Consider the following 21631-nt stretch of genomic DNA (forward strand, 5'->3'; position numbering starts at 1 on the left):
AGGTAAAGCTAGTGGTTAGAGGCGTAAACTAGTGGTTAGAGGAGGGTAGCCTAGTGTTAGAGGAGGTAGCCTAGTGTTAGAGGAGGTAGCCTAGTGGTTAGAGGAGGTAGCCTAGTGGTTAGAGGAGGTAGCCTAGTGGTTAGAGGAGGTTAGCCTAGTGGTTAGAGGAGGTAAACTAGTGGTTAGAGGAGGTAAACTAGTGGTTAGAGGAGGTAGCCTAGTGTTAGAGGAGGTGGGTAGCCTAGTGGTTAGAGGAGGTAAACTAGTGGTTAGAGGAGGTAAACTAGTGGTTAGAGGAGGTAGCCTAGTGTTAGAGGAGGTAGCCTAGTGGTTAGAGGAGGTAGCCTAGTGGTTAGAGGAGGTAGCCTAGTGGTTAGAGGAGGTAGCCCAGTGTTAGAGGAGGTAGCCTAGTGGTTAGAGGAGGTAGCCTAGTGGTTAGAGGAGGTAGCCTAGTGGTTAGAGGAGGTAGCCTAGTGGTTAGAGGAGGTAGCCTAGTGTTAGAGGAGGTAAACTAGTGGTTAGAGGAGGTAGCCTAGTGTTTAGAGGAGGTAGCCTAGTGGTTAGAGGAGGTAGCCTAGTGGTTAGAGGAGGTAGCCTAGTGGTTAGAGGAGGTAGCCTAGTGGTTAGAGGAGGTAGCCTAGTGGTTAGAGGAGGTAAACTAGTGGTTAGAGGAGGTAGCCTAGTGGTTAGAGGAGGTAAACTAGTGGTTAGAGGAGGTAAACTAGTGGTTAGAGGAGGTAAACTAGTGGTTAGAGGAGGTAGCCTAGTGTTAGAGGAGGTAAACTAGTGGTTAGAGGAGGTAGCCTAGTGGTTAGAGGAGGTAAACTAGTGGTTAGAGGAGGTAAACTAGTGGTTAGAGGAGGTAGCCTAGTGGTTAGAGGAGGTAAACTAGTGGTTAGAGGAGGTAGCCTAGTGTTAGAGGAGGTAAACTAGTGGTTAGAGGAGGTAAACTAGTGGTTAGAGGAGGTAAACTAGTGGTTAGAGGAGGTAAACTAGTGGTTAGAGGAGGTAAACTAGTGGTTAGAGGAGGTAAACTAGTGGTTAGAGGAGGTAAACTAGTGGTTAGAGGAGGTAGCCTAGTGGTTAGAGGAGGTAGCCTAGTGTTAGGGAGGTAGCCTAGTGGTTAGAGGAGGTAGCCTAGTGGTTAGAGGAGGTAGCCTAGTGGTTAGAGGAGGTAGCCTAGTGGTTAGAGGAGGTAGCCTAGTGGTTAGAGGAGGTAGCCTAGTGGTTAGAGGAGGTAGCCTAGTGGTTAGAGGAGGTGGGTAGCCTAGTGGTTAGAGGAGGTAGCCTAGTGGTTAGAGGAGGTAGCCTAGTGGTTAGAGGAGGTAGCCTAGTGGTTAGAGGAGGTGGGTAGCCTAGTGGTTAGAGGAGGTGGGTAGCCTAGTGGTTAGAGGAGGTAAACTAGTGGTTAGAGGAGGTAGCCTAGTGGTTAGAGGAGGTAGCCTAGTGGTTAGAGGAGGTAGCCTAGTGGTTAGAGGAGGTAGCCTAGTGGTTAGAGGAGGTAAACTAGTGGTTAGAGGAGGTAGCCTAGTGTTAGAGGAGGTAAACTAGTGGTTAGAGGAGGTAGCCTAGTGGTTAGAGGAGGTAGCCTAGTGGTTAGAGGAGGCAGCCTAGTGGTTAGAGGAGATAGCCTAGTGGTTAGAGGAGGTAGCCTAGTGGTTAGAGGAGGTAGCCTAGTGGTTAGAGGAGGTAAACTAGTGGTTAGAGGAGGTAGCCTAGTGGTTAGAGGAGGTAGCCTAGTGGTTAGAGGAGGTAGCCTAGTGGTTAGAGGAGGTAGCCTAGTGGTTAGAGGTTAGAGGAGGTAAACTAGTGGTTAGAGGCGGGTAAACTAGTGGTTAGAGGAGAGCCTAGGTAGAGGTAAACTAGTGGTTAGAGGAGGAGTGGTTAGGCGGGTAGCCTAGTGGTTAGAGGTAAGGCGGGTAGCCTAGTGGTTAGGAGGAGGCGGGTAGCCTAGTGGTTAGAGGAGTGGGCGGGTAGCCTAGTGGTTAGAGGAGGTAAACTAGTGGTTAGAGGAGGTAGCCTAGTGGTTAGAGGAGGTAGCCTAGTGGTTAGAGGAGGTAGCCTAGTGGTTAGAGGAGGTAGCCTAGTGTTAGAGGTAAACTAGTGGTTAGAGGAGGTAGCCTAGTGGTTAGAGGAGGTAGCCAAGTGGTTAGAGGGAGGTAGCCTAGTGGTTAGAGGGGGTAGCCTAGTGGTTAGAGGAGGTAAACTAGTGATTAGAGGAGGTAAACTAGTGGTTAGAGGAGGTAGCCAAGTGGTTAGAGGAGGTAGCCAAGTGGTTAGAGGAGGTAGCCAAGTGGTTAGAGGAGGTAGCCTAGTGTTAGAGGAGGTAGCCTAGTGTTAGAGGAGGTAGCCCAGTGGTTAGAGGAGGTAAACTAGTGGTTAGCCTAGTGGTTAGAGGAGGTAAACTAGTGGTTAGGGGAGGTAGAGTGGTTAGAGGAGGTAGCCTAGTGTTAGAGGAGGTAAGCCTAGTGGTTAGAGGAGGTGAGCCTAGTGGTTAGAGGAGGTAGCCTAGTGTTAGAGGAGGTAGCCTAGTGGTTAGAGGAGGTAGCCTAGTGTTAGAGGAGGTAGCCTAGTGTTAGAGGAGGTAGCCTAGTGGTTAGAGGGAGGTAGCCTAGTGGTTAGAGGAGGTAGCCTAGTGGTTAGAGGATGTAGCCTAGTGGTTAGAGGAGGTAAACTAGTGGTTAGAGGAGGTAGCCTAGTGTTAGAGGAGGTAAACTAGTGGTTAGATGAGGCGGTTAGCCTAGTGTTAGAGAGGTAGCCTAGTGTTAGAGGAGGTAGCCTAGTGGTTAGAGGAGGTAGCCTAGTGGTTAGAGGATGTAGCCTAGTGGTTAGAGGAGGTAGCCTAGTGGTTAGGAGTAGCCTAGTGGTTAGAGGAGGTAGCCTAGTGGTTAGAGGAGGTAGCCTAGTGTTAGAGGAGGTAGCCTAGTGGTTAGAGGAGGTAGCCTAGTGGTTAGAGGAGGTAAACTAGTGGTTAGGAGGAGGTAGCCTAGTGGTTAGAGGAGGCGGGTAGCCTAGTGGTTAGAGGAGGCGGGTAGCCTAGTGGTTAGAGGAGGCGGGTAGCCTAGTGGTTAGAGGAGGCAGGTAGCCTAGTGGTTAGAGGAGGCAGGTAGCCTAGTGGTTAGAGGAGGCGGGTAGCCTAGTGGTTAGAGGAGGCGGGTAGCCTGGTGGTTAGAGGAGGCGGGTAGCCTAGTGGTTAGAGGAGGCGGGTAGCCTAGTGGTTAGAGGAGGCGGGTAGCCTAGTGGTTAGAGGAGGCGGGTAGCCTAGTGGTTAGAGGAGGCAGGTAGCCTGGTGGTTAGAGGAGGCGGGTAGCCTAGTGGTTAGAGGAGGCAGGTAGCCTAGTGGTTAGAGGAGGCGGGTAGCCTGGTGGTTAGAGGAGGCAGGTAGCCTAGTGGTTAGAGGAGGCGGGTAGCCTAGTGGTTAGAGGAGGCGGGTAGCCTAGTGGTTAGAGGAGGCGGGTAGCCTAGTGGTTAGAGGAGGCGGGTAGCCTAGTGGGTAGAGGAGGCAGGTAGCCTAGTGGGTAGAGGAGGCAGGTAGCCTAGTGGTAGAGGAGGCAGGTTGCCTAGTGGTTAGAGGAGGCAGCCTAGTGGTTAGAGGGAGGCGGGTAGCCTAGTGGTTAGAGGAGGCGGGTAGCCTAGTGGTTAGAGGAGGCGGGTAGCCTAGTGGTTAGAGGAGGTGGGTAGCCTAGTGGTTAGAGGAGGCGGGTAGCCTAGTGGTTAGAGGAGGCAGGTAGTCTAGTGGTTAGAGGAGGCAGGTGAACTAGTGGTTAGAGGCAGGTAGCCTAGTGGTTAGAGGAGGAGGTAGCCTAGTGGTTAGGAGGCAGGTAGCCTAGTGGTTAGAGGAGGTAGCCTAGTGGTTAGAGGAGCAGGTAGCCTAGTGGTTAGAGGAGCAGGTAGCCTAGTGGTTAGAGGAGGCAGGTAGCCTAGTGGTTAGGAGGCAGGTAGCCCAGTGGTTAGAGGCAGGTAGCCTAGTGGTTAGAGGAGGCAGGTAGCCTAGTGGTTAGAGGCAGGTAGCCTAGTGATTAGAGGAGGTGGGTAGCCTAGTGGTTAGAGGAGGCGGGTAGCCTAGTGGTTAGAGGAGGCGGGTTGCCTAGTGGTTAGAGGAGGCAGGTAGCCTAGTGGTTAGAGGAGGCAGGTAGCCTAGTGGTTAGAGGAGGCAGGTAGCCTAGTGGTTAGAGGAGGCAGGTAGCCTAGTGGTTAGAGCGTTGGACTAGTAACCAAAAGGTTGCAAGGTCAAATCCCCCAGCTGACAGTGGGTTAACTGCCGCTGAACGAGGCAGTTAACCCACCGTTCCTAGGCTGTCATTGAAAATAAGATTTTTTTCTTAACTGACTTGCCTAGTTAAATAAAGGTAAAGTAAAAAATAAATTGTCCAATGTTGCAAATAGCAAAAAGTTTTTGACACGTCTCCGGACCTGTAGATTTACGTTAGAGCACCAAGATTACAATTTGTGAGTTTGATTTGTTAATATCGAGCCTTAGGTCTGTTGCTGGATAACAATTAGGAGTAACTTAATAACAGTTAAATTAACTGTTATTTTATTCCACCACTGTGTTACAATGATTCCGATCTACTTCTTTCTGATTCTGATTCATTTTGTTTCTTTTTTCTTGGATCAGATATTTCTCTGCTTTCACAACTGATATCAAATGCACAAGTTGTTCATTGCCAATCACTGATTTCACTAATGTTCCTTGTCTCTTCTTCTTCTCTCTCTCTCCGTTCTGCAACAAGCACTCCTATCTGGACAGGGAAACATCCCTGATTCTGAAAAATATAGCCGGAAAACCCTCTCACTTGCTGACCAAGGTGACTGTGTTTCTCCTTCGCTTGTCTCTTCGTCCTGCATGCAAATCAAGCTATTCTCTCATTGGTGTCTTATTAGCCACACCCTCCATGCAACAATGTAACCCCTCCCTCTCGTGATGTCATACCCTCTGGTTGTTTAATAGATGGGTTTTTATTTTCTATAAGATAGTTCTTTCTGTACACTAGAAGTTCCAAAACTTTTTCACTTGGGGTCCCCCTTCCAGCATTGGGGAACATCTCGCCTGACCCCTGACCCCACCTCGTCTATTTCTATTTGAACAAGCACCGTTTGTGACACAAACTGTCGGCGGAGAGAACAATTTGCCAGTTTTAAAGCTCATTTTCTTGAGATTGGATTAATTTTGCCATGTCTAATGTGTATTCAACTATCTAAGGGCTAAAAACTTCTAACACGTTTATAAATAAGATCTCTGAGGTCTGTAATGACTGACAAGAGGAACTGATGATGTAATACCCCATTTGGAAAATTGCACCTTGTGCATTCTACTATTATTCCCTTCAGGAAGTACATTTTTAAAGCCGGATTGGGTTCCCTTTAAAATTAAACACCTGGGGGAGGAGGACCCACGGCTATAGAGAAGGATTATATTAAACACCTGGGGGAGGAGGACCCACGGCTATAGAGAAGGATTATACAGTGTCTCTAGACTAGTTATTATAGTGTGATAGTGTAGTGATGACCTCTACAGACCATGAGAGGGAGACGGTCATTTTCCCCAAGCATCCTCCTGCATGTTGCATGCTATGCCCTTTCTTCTTCCCCTGTCACCCTCCTCATGATAGCTACCCCTCCTTTTCCTGATGGCTCCCCATCCTTTAAGATGACTAAACTGCTTGGAAACATAGTATTTAGCTAAAGGTATGGAAATGGACACTGTCTGAACTCGACTGACCCAGCCCCCCAAACCAAGTCAACATGTCTGTCTGGACTGACCCAGCCTCCCAAACCAAGTCAACATGTGTCTGTCTGGACTGACCCAGCCTCCCAAACCAAGTCAACATGTGTCTGTCTGGACTGACCCAGCCCCCCAAACCAAGTCAACATGTCTGTCTGGACTGACCCAGCCCCCCAAACCAAGTCAACATGTCTGTCTAGTGGAGATATGGAGATGTAGAACACACGGAAACAGAGAACCAGGATATGGAGATGTAGAACACATCAGAGAACCAGGATATGGAGATGTAGAACACATCAGAGAAGATGTAGAACACATGGAAACAGAGAACCAGCATATGGAGATGTAGAACACATGGAAACAGAGAACCAGCATATGGAGATGTAGAACACATGGAAACAGAGAACCAGCATATGGAGATGTAGAACACATGGAAACAGAGAACCAGCATATGGAGATGTAGAACACATGGAAACAGAAACCAGGATATGGAGATGTAGAACACATGGAAACAGAGAACCAGGATATGGAGATGTAGAACACATGGAAACAGAGAACCAGGATATGGAGATGTAGAACACATGGAAACAGAGAACCAGGATATGAAGATGTAGAACACATGGAAACAGAGAACCAGGATATGGAGATGTAGAACACATGGAAACAGAGAACCAGGATATGGAGATGAAGAACACATGGAAACAGAGAACCAGGATATGGAGATGTAGAACACATGGAAACAGAGAACCAGGATATGGAGATGTAGAACACATGGAAACAGAGAACCAGGATATGGAGATGTAGAACACATGGAAACAGAGAACCAGGATATGGAGATGTAGAACACACGGAAACAGAGAACCAGGATATGGAGATGTAGAACACATGGAAACAGAGAACCAGGATATGAAGATGTAGAACACATCAGAGAACCAGGATATGGAGATGTAGAACACATGGAAACAGAGAACCAGGATATGGAGATGAAGAAACACACGGAAACAGAGAACCAGGATATGGAGATGTAGAACACGTGGAAACAGAGAACCAGTATATGATGTAGAACACATGGAAACAGAACCAGGATGTAGAACACATCAGAGAACCATGATATGGAGATGTAGAACACACGGAAACAGAGAACCAGGATATGAAGATGTAGAACACATGGAAACAGAGAACCAGGATATGGAGATGTAGAACACATCAGAGAACCAGGATATGGAGATGTAGAACACACGGAAACAGAGAACCAGGATATGGAGATGTAGAACACATCAGAGAACCAGGATATGGAGATGTAGAACACATGGAAACAGAGAACCAGGATATGGAGATGTAGAACACACGGAAACAGAACCAGGATATGGAGATGTAGAACACATGGAAACAGAGAACCAGGATATGTAGAACACATGGAAACAGAGAACCAGGATATGAAGATGTATATGATGATTTAGAGTTAAGTCAGTTGGACTAATAGGACTATAGAGTTTACGTAGGGTCACAGTTAACGCGTTTCAGGTAAGGTGTCAGAACAGAAGTATAGCCTGACTCCAGATCAGTCCGTGCTCTATATCTGACTACTGACTCCAGGTCAGTCCGTGTTCTATATCTGACTCCTGGATCCATGTCAGTCTGTGCTCTATATCCGACTACTGGTTCCAGGTCAGTCCGTGTTCTATATCTGACTCCTGGCTCCAGATCAGTCCGTGCTCTATATCTGACTACTGACTCCAGGTCAGTCCGTGTTCTATATCTGACTACTGGTTCCAGATCAGTCCGTGCTCTATATCTGACTACTGGCTCCAGATCAGTCCATGCTCTATATCTGACTCCTGGCTCCAGATCAGTCCGTGCTCTATATCTGACTCCTGGTTCCAGGTCAGTCTGTGCTCTATATCTGACTCCTGGTTCCAGGTCAGTCTGTGCTCTATATCTGACTCCTGGTTCCAGGTCAGTCTGTGCTCTATATCTGACTCCTGGTTCCAGGTCAGTCTGTGCTCTATATCCGACTCCTGGTTCCAGATCAGTCCTGGCTCTATAGCGGGGCTCCTGCTGTATGGTCATTGTCATGCCAAACAGTCTGGCCCCACCGCAATCTCCAAATGGGATCACTCATTTATATATCTATATTATTATTATTACAGTAGACTATGGTCAAAGTTGACATGTCAAGGGTCAGATATGGACAAAATATAATATTGCAATATTTTTACTGATCTAACAAACTTCGGTCAACATTTACAGTGCCGTCAACAGTAAATAGTGGTTACTTCTCAGAAGGTATTCAATTGTCAAGAGGATTAAAACAAGGTTGTCCACTATCGGCATATCTATTTATTATGGATTTTAAAATGTTAGCTATTAAAATCAGATCTAACAAATGTATCAAGGCATTAGAATACAGGGCTTAAAAACATAGGCGTTGTATGCTGTATGCTGATAATTCACGTTTTCTTTTAAATCCACAATTTGCATCCCTGCACAGCCTCATAGAGGATCTAGATACTTTTTCTAAATTCTCTGGATTAAAACCAAATTATGATAAATAAATAAATAAGAAGTAAATTATCTCACTCCAATACATTTTAATAGAAAAGTTGCAACAAAAAAAATAAGATCTTGCTACCGTGGAAAGGACCTTTCTATTTGTGGAGAGTAACTATACAACAGCACTCGTTCCTCCAGACTGTACTAGTTCCTCCAGACAGTACTAGTTCCTCCAGACAGTACTAGTTCCTCCAGACAGTACCTATACCAGTACTAGTTCCTCCAGACAGTACTAGTTCCTCCAGACAGTACTAGTTCCTCCAGACAGTACTAGTTCCTCCAGACAGTACTAGTTCCTCTAGACAGTACTAGTTCCTCTAGACAGTACTAGTTCCTCTAGACAGTACTAGTTCCTCCAGACAGTGCTAGTTCCCCCAGACAGTACTAGTTCCTCCAGACGGTACTAGTTCCTCCTGACTGTACTAGTTCCTCCAGACAGTACTAGTTCCTCCAGACGGTCCTTGTAAGTCGCTCTGGATAAGAACGTCTGCTAAATGACTTAAATGTAAATGTAGTTCCTCCAGACAGTACTAGTTCCTCCAGACGGTCCTAGTTCCTCCAGATGGTACAAGTTCCTCCAGATGGTACTAGTTCCTCCAGACAGTAACTATACCAGTACTAGTTCCTCTAGACAGTACTAGTTCCTCCAGACGGTACTAGTTCCTCCAGACAGTACTAGTTCCTCCAGACAGTACTAGTTCCTCCAGACGGTACCAGTTCCTCCAGACGGTACACGTTCCTCCAGACAGTACCTATACCAGTACAAGTTCCTCCAGACGGTACCAGTTCCTCCAGACGGTACTAGTTCCTCCAGACGGTACTAGTTCCTCCAGACAGTACTAGTTCCTCCAGACAGTACTAGTTCCTCAGACAGTACTAGTTCCTCCAGACAGTACTAGTTCCTCCAGATGGTACCAGTTCCTCCAGACAGTACTAGTTCCTCCAGACGGTACTAGTTCCTCCAGACGGTACTAGTTCCTCCAGACGGTACTAGTTCCTCCAGACGGTACTAGTTCCTCCAGACGGTACTAGTTCCTCCAGACGGTACTAGTTCCTCCAGACGGTACTAGTTCCTCCAGACGGTACTAGTTCCTCCAGACGGTACTAGTTCCTCCAGACGGTACTAGTTCCTCTAGACAGTACTAGTTCCTCCAGACAGTATCTAGACCAGTACTAGTTCCTCCAGACAGTACTAGTCCCTCCAGACAGTAACTAGACCAGTACTACCCACTCGGCCTAGAGAACCGTCTCCCCTTTCTCCCTCTCTCGTTCCCTCTCTCGTCCCTCTCTTCCCTCCCTCGTTCCGTCCCCTCCCTCGTCCCCTCCCCCTCGTCCCCTCTCTACCTCACAGTCCCCTCTCAGCCTGCCTCAGAGCTCCACCATGATTTATTTTTATCAGTGATACCTGACTGAGAAACAGCATCCTGCCTCAGAGCTCCACCATGTCAGTGATACCTGACTGAGAAACAGCATCCTGCCTCAGAGCTCCACCATGTCAGTGATACCTGACTGAGAAACAGCATCCTGCCTCAGAGCTCCACCATGTCAATGATACCTCACTGAGAAACAGCATCCTGCCTCAGAGCTCCACCATGTCAGTGATACCTGACTGAGAAACAGCAGCCTGCCTCAGAGCTCCACCATGTCAGTGATACCTGACTGAGAAACAGCAGCCTGCCTCAGAGCTCCACCATGTCAGTGATACCTGACTGAGAAACAGCAGCCTGCCTCAGAGCTCCACCATGTCAGTGATACCTGACTGAGAAACAGCAGCCTGCCTCAGAGCTCCACCATGTCAGTGATACCTGACTGAGAAACAGCAGCCTGCCTCAGAGCTCCACCATGTCAGTGATACCTGACTGAGAAACAGCATCCTGCCTCAGAGCTCCACCATGTCAGTGATACCTGACTGAGAAACAGCATCCTGCCTCAGAGCTCCACCATGTCAGTGATACCTGACTGAGAAACAGCAGCCTGCCTCAGAGCTCCACCATGTCAGTGATACCTGACTGAGAAACAGCAGCCTGCCTCAGAGCTCCACCATGTCAGTGATACCTGACTGAGAAACAGCAGCCTGCCTCAGAGCTCCACCATGTCAGTGATACCTGACTGAGAAACAGCAGCCTGCCTCAGAGCTCCACCATGTCAGTGATACCTGACTGAGAAACAGCAGTCGACAGACTCCATCCTCCCCTACTCTCCACCCATCCTCCCCCACTCTCCACCCATCCTCCCCTACTCTCCACCCATCCTCCCCGACTCTCCACCCATCCTCCCCTACTCTCCACCCATCCTCCCCTACTCTCCACCCATCCTCCCCCACTCTCCACCCACCCTCCCCTACTCTCCACCCATCCTCCCCCACTCTCCACCCATCCTCCCCCACTCTCCACCCATCCTCCCCGACTCTCCACCCATCCTCCCTACTCTCCACCCATCCTCCCATACTCTCCACCCATCCTCCCCTACTCTCCACCCATCCTCCCCCACCCATCCTCCACCCATCCTCCCCCACTCTCCACCCATCCTCCCCCACTCTCCACCCATCCTCCCCTACTCTCCACCCATCCTCCCCCACTCTCCACCCATCCTCCCCTACTCTCCACCCATCCTCCCCCTACTCCTCCCCCACCCATCCTCCCCCCTACTCTCCACCCATCCTCCCCTACTCTCCACCCATCCTCCCCCACTCTCCACCCATCCTCCCCTACTCTCCACCCATCCTCCCCTACTCTCCACCCATCCTCCCCCACTCTCCACCCATCCTCCCCCACTCTCCACCCATCCTCCCCCACTCTCCACCCATCCTCCCCGACTCTCCACCCATCCTCCCCTACTCTCCACCCATCCTCCCCTACCTTCCAGCAGCCGACAGACTCCATGCAGTCGTATTAATATTCCACTTCTCCTCTGCATGGTTCAGTCAGTCCAAAACGTTACACGTTGCCCCAGCAACCCAGATACGAACGGAAGAAGACAACTTCAAAAAGGATTACGTACAGTAAATAGGTTGGAGGACTGTCCCTCGTCACGTTCAGGGTGTCTGATGTGAATGGTAATAAATCACATGGAATCTCCTCTCATATAAAGCTCTTCCTGTCACCCCCACCCCCCTCCCCCTCCATTTATATTTATGTTAATGCCGCAGTTGCTAGGGCAGCCATGCAGAATGAGGGGGGTTAGGGGTGCTGCTGGTAGGAGGCTTGGGCCTTAATTCTCTCCCCTCATCCTCCCCCCTCCCCTACACCCACCTGTCCCATTCCATCCTTCCACTACACCCCACCTGTCCCCTCACTCAGCTATAAAATGGCATGGTTAAAGGGTAGAACCACCAGGATCCCCTTGGTTAAAGGGTGGAACCACCAGAATCCCATTGGTTAAAGGGTAGAACCACCAGGATCCCCTTGGTTAAAGGGTGGAACCACCAGAATCCCATTGGTTAAAGGGTAGAACCACCAGGATCCCCTTGGTTAAAGGGTGGAACCACCAGAATCCCCTTGGTTAAAGGGTGGAACCACCAGAATCCCCTTGGTTAAAGGGTGGAACCACCAGAATCCCCTTGGTTAAAGGGTGGAACCACCAGAATCCCCTTGGTTAAAGGGTGGAACCACCAGAATCCCCTTGGTTAAAGGGTGGAACCACCAGAATCCCCTTGGTTAAAGGGTGGAACCACCAGAATCCCCTTGGTTAAAGGGTGGAACCACGAGAATCCCCTTGGTTAAAGGGTGGAACCACCAGAATCCCCTTGGTTAAAGGGTGGAACCACCAGAATCCCCTTGGTTAAAGGGTGGAACCACCAGAATCCCCTTGGTTAAAGGGTGGAACCACCAGAATCCCCTTGGTTAAAGGGTGGAACCACCAGAATCCCCTTGGTTAAAGGGTGGAACCACCAGAATCCCCTTGGTTAAAGGGTGGAACCACCAGAATCCCCTTGGTTAAAGGGTGGAACCACCAGAATCCCCTTGGTTAAAGGGTGGAACCACCAGAATCCCCTTGGTTAAAGGGTGGAACCACCAGAATCCCATTGGTTAAAGGGTGGAACCACCAGAATCCCCTTGGTTAAAGGGTGGAACCACCAGAATCCCCTTGGTGAGGACAGCGCTGTCAGGGATTATGTTCTGATGGAGAGAGAGGGATAACAGTCTCTGTGTGTGTACGTGTTGGTACAGCCAGTCCCTCCTCCCTCCCTCCATGTCAGATCCTCTCCTGTTCTCGGTTTCTGTCAGGACTCTCTGACAAGGTGCTCGTCTGAGTGGGCTGTCCCACGACAACAGGTTTTCAACCGGCTTCAGATGATCCGTCTTCTTATTAGTCTTATCGATGTCTGTGATTGGAAGCTCCTCATTTGGCAGTAAAAAGAGACTAACAGGATTGGTTTATTAACTACGGGACAGGAAGAGACTAACAGGATTGGTTTATTAACTACGGGACAGGAAGAGACTAACAGGATTGGTTTATTAACTACGGGACAGGAAGAGACTAACAGGATTGGTTTATTAACTACGGGACAGGAAGAGACTAACAGGATTGGTTTATTAACTATGGGACAGGAAGAGACTAACAGGATTGGTTTATTAACTACGGGACAGGAAGAGACTAACAGGATTGGTTTATTAACTACGGGACAGGAAGAGACTAACAGGATTGGTTTATTAACTACGGGACAGGAAGAGACTAGCAGGATTGGTTTATTAACTACGGGACAGGAAGAGACTAACAGGATTGGTTTATTAACTATGGGACAGGAAGAGACTAACAGGATTGGTTTATTAACTACGGGACAGGAAGAGACTAGCAGGATTGGTTTATTAACTACGGGACAGGAAGAGACTAGCAGGATTGGTTTATTAACTACGGGACAGGAAGAGACTAACAGGATTGGTTTATTAACTACGGGACAGGAAGAGACTAACAGGATTGGTTTATTAACTACGGGACAGGAAGAGACTAACAGGATTGGTTTATTAACTACGGGACAGGAAGAGACTAACAGGATTGGTTTATTAACTATGGGACAGGAAGAGACTAACAGGATTGGTTTATTAACTACGGGACAGAGAGACTAACAGGATTGGTTTATTAACTACGGGACAGGAAGAGACTAACAGAATTGGTTTATTAACTACGGGACAGGAAGAGACTAACAGGATTGGTTTATTAACTACGGGACAGGAAGAGACTAACAGAATTGGTTTATTAACTACGGGACAGGAAGAGACTAAAGACTGCTGCTACAGATTATATTGCTATGTCACTTCCTGTCATATTCTTCTGACGGAGAATACAGATCCTGTAATCTACTGTGGACACAATTGGTTCAAAATGTAGCTTTCAATCCAAAATGCTAATCTGGCTGTGTACGAAACAACGGGAGGATTATATAAAACAGCAGCCATCGCTGAAAGACGAGGCATTTGTTCTGACAAAAAAACGAGACAGATTATTTTATTTTTTGACCCGAACACTCACTACCGTTCTCTACCTTCTGAGAAACCTTGAAATATACATTTTTATTTCTCCATAAAGGAACGCAGAAAAACGGTCTGTTTTTAGAGTGAGAATGGCGTCTTGTTGGAGAAGCCAGGTAAGTGGGAAAGCACCGGAGGAGTGGGGTGGGTTCCCACCACTCTAGACAAGGGGAACAAGAGGAAGAGAGAGAGGAGTGGGGGGGTTCCCACCACTCTAGATAAGGGGAACAAGAGGAAGAGAGAGAGGAGTGGGGGGGTTCCCACCACTCTAGATAAGGGGAACAAGAGGAATAGAGAGAGGAGTGGGGGGGTTCCCACCACTCTAGATAAGGGGAACAAGAGGAAGAGAGAGAGGAGTGGGGGGGTTCCCACCACTCTAGACAAGGGGAACAAGAGGAAGAGAGAGAGGAGTGGGGGGGTTCCCACCACTCTAGATAAGGGGAACAAGAGGAAGAGAGAGAGGAGTGGGGGGGTTCCCACCACTCTAGATAAGGGGAACAAGAGGAAGAGAGGGGGGGGGGGGCAGGTACCTCAAGTCTACTCTCCTGTAGTCCTGCTGTTCCTTGTGTCCACCTGTGTTGTTGTCTGTGTATTAATGTGTGTGTGTGTGTGTGTGTGTGTGTGTGTGTGTGTGTGTGTGTGTGTGTGTGTGTGTGTGTGTGTGTGTTTCCGTAGGAAGAACAGGCTGCCAAGACCAAGGCAGAGAAGATCCGTGTGGCTCTGGAGAAGATCAAGGAGGCTCAAGTTAAAAAGGTGAGTTCTCTTCCTGTCTGTCTCCTCTGTTACTATCTATAAGTGGGTCAGGCCGGTGTTAAACAGCTCTACTCTGTTTCTGGGTCAGGCCAGTGTTAAACAGCTCTACTCTGTTTCTGGGTCAGGCCAGTGTTAAACAGCTCTACTCTGTTTCTGGGTCAGGCCGGTGTTAAACAGCTCTACTCTGTTTCTGGGTCAGGCCGGTGTTAAACAGCTCTACTCTGTTTCTGGGTCAGGCCAGTGTTAAACAGCTCTACTCTGTTTCTGGGTCAGGCCGGGCCAGTGTAAAACAGCTCTACTCTGTTGCTGGGTCAGGCCAGTGTTAAACAGCTCTACTCTGTTTCTGGGTCAAGCCAGTGTTAAACAGCTCTACTCTGTTTCTGGGTCAGGCCAGTGTTAAACAGCTCTACTCTGTTTCTGGGTCAGGCCAGTGTTAAACAGCTCTACTCTGTTTCTGGGTCAGGCCGGGCCAGTGTAAAACAGCTCTACTCTGTTGCTGGGTCAGGCCAGTGTTAAACAGCTCTACTCTGTTTCTGGGTCAGGCCGGTGTTAAACAGCTCTACTCTGTTTCTGGGTCAGGCTAGTGTTAAACAGCTCTACTCTGTTTCTGGGTCAGGCCAGTGTTAAACAGCTCTACTCTGTTTCTGGGTCAGGCTAGTGTTAAACAGCTCTACTCTGTTTCTGGGTCAGGCCGGTGTTAAACAGCTCTACTCTGTTTCTGGGTCAGGCCGGTGTTAAACAGCTCTACTCTGTTTCTGGGTCAGGCCGGTGTTAAAACAGCTCTACTCTGTTTCTGGGTCACTCTGTTTCTGGGCCCGGGTGTTAAACAGCTCTACTCTGTTTCTGGGTCAGGCCGGTGTTAAACAGCTCTACTCTGTTTCTGGGTCAGGCCAGTGTTAAACAGCTCTACTCTGTTTCTGGGTCAGGCCGGTGTTAAACAGCTCTACTCTGTTTCTGGGTCAGGCCAGTGTTAAACAGCTCTACTCTGTTTCTGGGTCAGGCCGGTGTTAAACAGCTCTACTCTGTTTCTGGGTCAGGCCAGTGTTAAACAGCTCTACTCTGTTTCTGGGTCAGGCCAGTGTTAAACAGCTCTACTCTGTTTCTGGGTCAGGCCGGTGTTAAACAGCTCTACTCTGTTTCTGGGTCAGGCCAGTGTTAAACAGCTCTACTCTGTTTCTGGGTCAGGCCAGTGTTAAACAGCTCTACTCTGTTTCTGGGTCAGGCCAGTGTTAAACAGCTCTACTCTGTTTCTGGGTCAGGCCAGTGTTAAACAGCTCTACTCTGTTTCTGGGTCAGGCCAGTGTTAAACAGCTCTACTCTGTTTCTGGGTCAGGCCAGTGTTAAACAGCTCTACTCTGTTTCTGGGTTAGGCCAGTGTTGAACAGCTCTACTCTGTTTCTGGGTCAGGCCAGTGTTAAACAGCTCTACTCTGTTTCTGGGTCAGGCCGGTGTTAAACAGCTCTACTCTGTTTCTGGGTCAGGCCGGTGTTAAACAGCTCTACTCTGTTTCTGGGTCAGGCCAGTGTTAAACAGCTCTACTCTGTTTCTGGGTCAGGCCGGTGTTAAACAGCTGAGGTCATAGTGGACAGGCAGGACCCAGGCGCTCTATCTCGCCGTCTCCTCCCCGGTCTCCTCCTATCCCCCTTCCTCTCTCTCTTTTTATCAGTCTTACTCTCTATGCCACTCTGCGTAATGTAATGGAATACCCCTTCTGGAGTTAAGCCCGTATCTGAGCTGGTGGATTAGCGAACGGCCCGGCTGGGCTTTAATACGGCCTGCTCTGCCCTGCCTGCTGTGGGACGTGAAGGGAGAGTGGCCCGGCTGGGCTTTAATACGGCCTGCTCTGCCCTGCCTGCTGTGGGACGTGAAGGGAGAGTGGTGCTCGCCACCTGTCAGACTGACCTGACAATTACTTGAAGAAAACGCTCAGGCGTTGGGTCACCTGAGTGTGTGTCTGTGACCTGTGAGTGAATGAGTGTGTGTAAAGGGATGTGTGTGTGTGTGTGTGTGTGTGTGTGTGAGACCTGTGAGTGAATGAGTGTGTGTAAAGGGACGTGTGTGTGTGTGTGTGTGTGTGTGAGACCTGTGAGTGACTGAGTGTGTGTAGGGGGAAAGTGTGTGTGTGTTTGTGTGCACTTGAGAGAGAAAGTTGTCCGATTGCCACCCGCAGGTCTGGCAGGAAGGAGGGTCAGTCACTTCCTACTAGGCTGCTGTAGGTTTCGTTCTCTACTAGGCTGCTGTAGGTGTCGTCTCTACTAGGCTGCTGTAGGTGTCGTCCCTACTAGGCTGCTGTAGGTGTCGTTCCCTACTAGGCTGCTGTAGGTGTCGTCCCCTACTAGGCTGCTGTAGGTGTCGTTCCCTACTAGGCTGCTGTAGGTGTCGTCCCTACTAGGCTGCTGTAGGTGTCGTCCCTACTAGGCTGCTGTAGGTGTCGTCCCTACTAGGCTGCTGTAGGTGTCGTTCCATGGCTGCTGTAGGTGTCGTCCCTACTAGGCTGCTGTAGGTGTCGTTCCATGGCTGCTGTAGGTGTCGTCCCCTACGAGGCTGCTGTAGGTGTCGTCCCTACTAGGCTGCTGTAGGTGTCGTCCCTACTAGGCTGCTGTAGGTTTCGTTCTCTACTAGGCTGCTGTAGGTGTCGTCCCCTACTAGGCTGCTGTGGGTGTCGTCCCCTACTAGGCTGCTGTAGGTGTCGTCCCTACTAGCCTGCTGTAGGTGTCGTCCCTACTAGCCTGCTGTAGGTGTCGTCCCTACTAGGCTGCTGTAGGTGTCGTTCCCTACTAGCCTGCTGTAGGTGTCGTCTCTACTAGGCTGCTGTAGGTGTCGTCTCTACTAGGCTGCTGTAGGTGTATTTCCCTACTAGCCTGCTGTAGGTGTCGTCTCTACTAGGCTGCTGTAGGTGTCGTCTCTACTAGGCTGCTGTAGGTGTCGTTCCCTACTAGCCTGCTGTAGGTGTCGTCTCTACTAGGCTGCTGTAGGTGTCGTCTCTACTAGGCTGCTGTAGGTGTCGTCCCTACTAGCCTGCTGTAGGTGTCGTTCTCTACTAGGCTGCTGTAGGTGTCGTCCCTACTAGGCTGCTGTAGGTGTCGTCTCTACTAGGCTGCTGTAGGTGTCGTTCCCTACTAGCCTGCTGTAGGTGTCGTTCCCTACTAGCCTGCTGTAGGTGTTGTCTCTACTAGGCTGCTGTAGTTGTCGTCTCTACTAGGCTGCTGTAGGTGTGGTTCCCTACTAGACTGCTGTAGGTGTCGTCCCCTACTAGGCTGCTGTAGGTGTCGTTCCCTACTAGGCTGCTGTAGGTGTCGTCCCCTACTAGGCTGCTGTAGGTGTCGTCCCCTACTAGGCTGCTGTAGGTGTCGTCCCTACTAGCCTGCTGTAGGTGTCGTTCCCTACTAGGCTGCTGTAGGTGTCGTTCCCTACTAGCCTGCTGTAGGTGTCGTTCCCTACTAGCCTGCTGTAGGTGTCGTCCCTACTAGGCTGCTGTAGGTGTCGTTCCCTACTAGGCTGCTGTAGGCCCTACTAGGCTGCTGTAGGTGTCGTTCCCTACTAGGCTGCTGTAGGTGTCGTCCCCTACTAGGCTGCTGTAGGTGTCGTCCCCTACTAGGCTGCTGTAGGTGTCGTCCCCTACTAGGCTGCTGTAGGTGTCGTTCCCTACTAGCCTGCTGTAGGTGTCGTTCTCTACTAGGCTGCTGTAGGTGTCGTCCCTACTAGGCTGCTGTAGGTGTCGTCTCTACTAGGCTGCTGTAGGTGTCGTCTCTACTAGGCTGCTGTAGGTGTCGTTCCTACTAGGCTGCTGTAGGTGTCGTTCCCTACTAGGCTGCTGTAGGTGTCGTCCCTACTAGCCTGCTGTAGGTGTCGTCTCTACTAGGCTGCTGTAGGTGTCGTTCCCTACTAGGCTGCTGTAGGTGTCGTCCCTACTAGGCTGCTGTAGGTGTCGTCTCTACTAGGCTGCTGTAGGTGTCGTCCCTACTAGGCTGCTGTAGAACAAATTCCCCCTGTCCCAATAATTACAGAGGACACTGTACCTGCAGGCTTCCCTGTCCCAATAATTACAGAGGACACTGTACCTACAGGCTTCCCTGTCCCAATAAGATTTTGAGTCTGTGTCAGTAATCAATCTGATTCAGTAGAGTAGTAACCAGAATGACATCATGTCCTAATCAATCTGATTCAGTAGAGTAGTAACCAGAATGACATCATGTCCTAATCAATCTGATTCAGTAGAGTAGTAACCAGAATGACATCATGTCCTAATCAATCTGATTCAGTAGAGTAGTAACCAGAATGACATCATGTCCTAATCAATCTGATTCAGTGGAGTAGTAACCAGAATGACATCATGTCCTAATCAATCTGATTCAGTAGAGTAGTAACCAGAATGACATCATGTCCTAATCAATCTGATTCAGTAGAGTAGTAACCAGAATGACATCATGTCCTAATCAATCTGATTCAGTAGAGTAGTAACCAGAATGACATCATGTCAGTAATCAATCTGATTCAGTAGAGTAGTAACCAGAATGACATCATGTCCTAATCAATCTGATTCAGTAGAGTAGTAACCAGAATGACATCATGTCCTAATCAATCTGATTCAGTAGAGTAGTAACCAGAATGACATCATGTCCTAATCAATCTGATTCAGTGAGTAGTAACCAGAATGACATCATGTCCTAATCAATCTGATTCAGTAGAGTAGTAACCAGAATGACATCATGTCCTAATCAATCTGATTCAGTAGAGTAGTAACCAGAATGACATCATGTCCTAATCAATCTGATTCAGTGAGTAGTAACCAGAATGACATCATGTCCTAATCAATCTGATTCAGTAGAGTAGTAATCATGTCCTAATCAATCTGATTCAGTAGAGTAGTAACCAGAATGACATCATGTCCTAATCAATCTGATTCAGTAGAATGTAGTAACCAGAATGACATCATGTCCTAATCAATCTGATTCAGTAGAGTAGTAACCAGAATGACATCATGTCCTAATCAATCTGATTCAGTGAGTAGTAACCAGAATGACATCATGTCCTAATCAATCTGATTCAGTAGAGTAGTAACCAGAATGACATCATGTCCTAATCAATCTGATTCAGTAGAGTAGTAACCAGAATGACATCATGTCCTAATCAATCTGATTCAGTAGAGTAGTAACATCAGAATGACATCATGACATCCTAATCAATCTGATTCAGTAGAGTAGTAACCAGAATGACATCATGTCCTAATCAATCTGATTCAGTAGAGTAGTAACCAGAATGACATCATGTCCTAATCAATCTGATTCAGTAGAGTAGTAACCAGAATGACATCATGTCCTAATCAATCTGATTCAGTGAGTAGTAACCAGAATGACATCATGTCCTAATCAATCTGATTCAGTAGAATGACATCATGTCCTAATCAATCTGATTCCAGAATGACATCATGTCCTAATCAATCTGATTCAGTGAGTAGTAACCAGAATGACATCATGTCCTAATCAATCTGATTCAGTAGAGTAGTAACCAGAATGACATCATGTCCTAATCAATCTGATTCAGTAGAGTAGTAACCAGAATGACATCATGTCCTAATCAATCTGATTCAGTAGAGTAGTAACCAGAATGACATCATGTCCTAATCAATCTGATTCAGTAGAGTAGTAACCAGAATGACATCATGTCCTAATCAATCTGATTCAGTAGAGTAGTAACCAGAATGACATCATGTCCTAATCAATCTGATTCAGTAGAGTAGTAACCAGAATGACATCATGTCCTAATCAATCTGATTCAGTAGAGTAGTAACCAGAATGACATCATGTCCTAATAATTCAATCTGATAATCAATCTGATTCAGTAGAGTAGTAACCAGAATGACATCATGTCCTAATCAATCTGATTCAGTAGAGTAGTAACCAGAATGACATCATGTCCTAATCAATCTGATTCAGTAGAGTAGTAACCAGAATGACATCATGTCCTAATCAATCTGATTCAGTAACCAGAATGACATCATGTCCTAATCAATCTGATTCAGTAGAGTATGACATCATGTCAGTAATCAATCTGATTCAGTAGAGTAGTAACCAGAATGACATCATGTCCTAATCAATCTGATTCAGTAGAGTAGTAACCAGAATGACATCATGTCCTAATCAATCTGATTCAGTAGAGTAGTAACCAGAATGACATCATGTCCTAATCAATCTGATTCAGTAGAGTAGTAACCAGAATGACATCATGTCCTAATCAATCTGATTCAGTAGAGTAGTAACCAGAATGACATCATGTCCTAATCAATCTGATTCAGTGAGTAGTAACCAGATCATCCTAATCAATCATCATGTAACCAGAATGACATCAATCAATCTGATTCAGTAGAGTAGTAACCAGAATGACATCATGTCCTAATCAATCTGATTCAGTAGAGTAGTAACCAGAATGACATCATGTCCTAATCAATCTGATTCAGTAGAGTAGTAACCAGAATGACATCATGTCCTAATCAATCTGATTCAGTAGAGTAGTAACCAGAATGACATCATGTCCTAATCAATCTGATTCAGTGAGTAGTAACCAGAATGACATCATGTCCTAATCAATCTGATTCAGTAGAGTAGTAACCAGAATGACATCATGTCCTAATCAATCTGATTCAGTCAATCTGATTCAGTAGTAACCAGAATGACATCATGTCCTAATCAATCTGATTCAGTGAGTAGTAACCAGAATGACATCATGTCCTAATCAATCTGATTCAGTAGAGTAGTAACCAGAATGACATCATGTCCTAATCAATCTGATTCAGTAGAGTAGTAACCAGAATGACATCATGACATCATGTAATCAATCTGATTCAGTAGAGTAGTAACCAGAATGACATCATGTCCTAATCAATCTGATTCAGTAGAGTAGTAACCAGAATGACATCATGTCCTAATCAATCTGATTCAGTGAGTAGTAGAATGACATCATGTCCTAATCAATCTGATTCAATGACATCATGTCCTAATCAATCTGATTCAGTAGAGTAGTAACCAGAATGACATCATGTCCTAATCAATCTGATTCAGTAGAGTAGTAACCAGAATGACATCATGTCCTAATCAATCTGATTCAGTAGAGTAGTAACCAGAATGACATCATG

General features: G+C 47.6%; 1 protein-coding gene across 1 annotated transcript in view; it reads left to right on the forward strand.

The window, feature by feature from the left end:
- The window catches only part of raph1a (Ras association (RalGDS/AF-6) and pleckstrin homology domains 1a), a 216368-nt gene that overhangs the window by 145215 nt on the left and 49522 nt on the right, over nucleotides 1-21631 (forward strand). The window contains 2 exon segments of the mRNA XM_052523268.1: nucleotides 4734-4808; nucleotides 14422-14499. Coding sequence (XP_052379228.1) covers nucleotides 4734-4808; nucleotides 14422-14499 — 153 coding nt within the window.

This window comes from Oncorhynchus keta, chromosome 7 (assembly GCF_023373465.1).
Source record: "Oncorhynchus keta strain PuntledgeMale-10-30-2019 chromosome 7, Oket_V2, whole genome shotgun sequence".
Taxonomy (NCBI): Eukaryota; Metazoa; Chordata; class Actinopteri; order Salmoniformes; family Salmonidae; genus Oncorhynchus; species Oncorhynchus keta.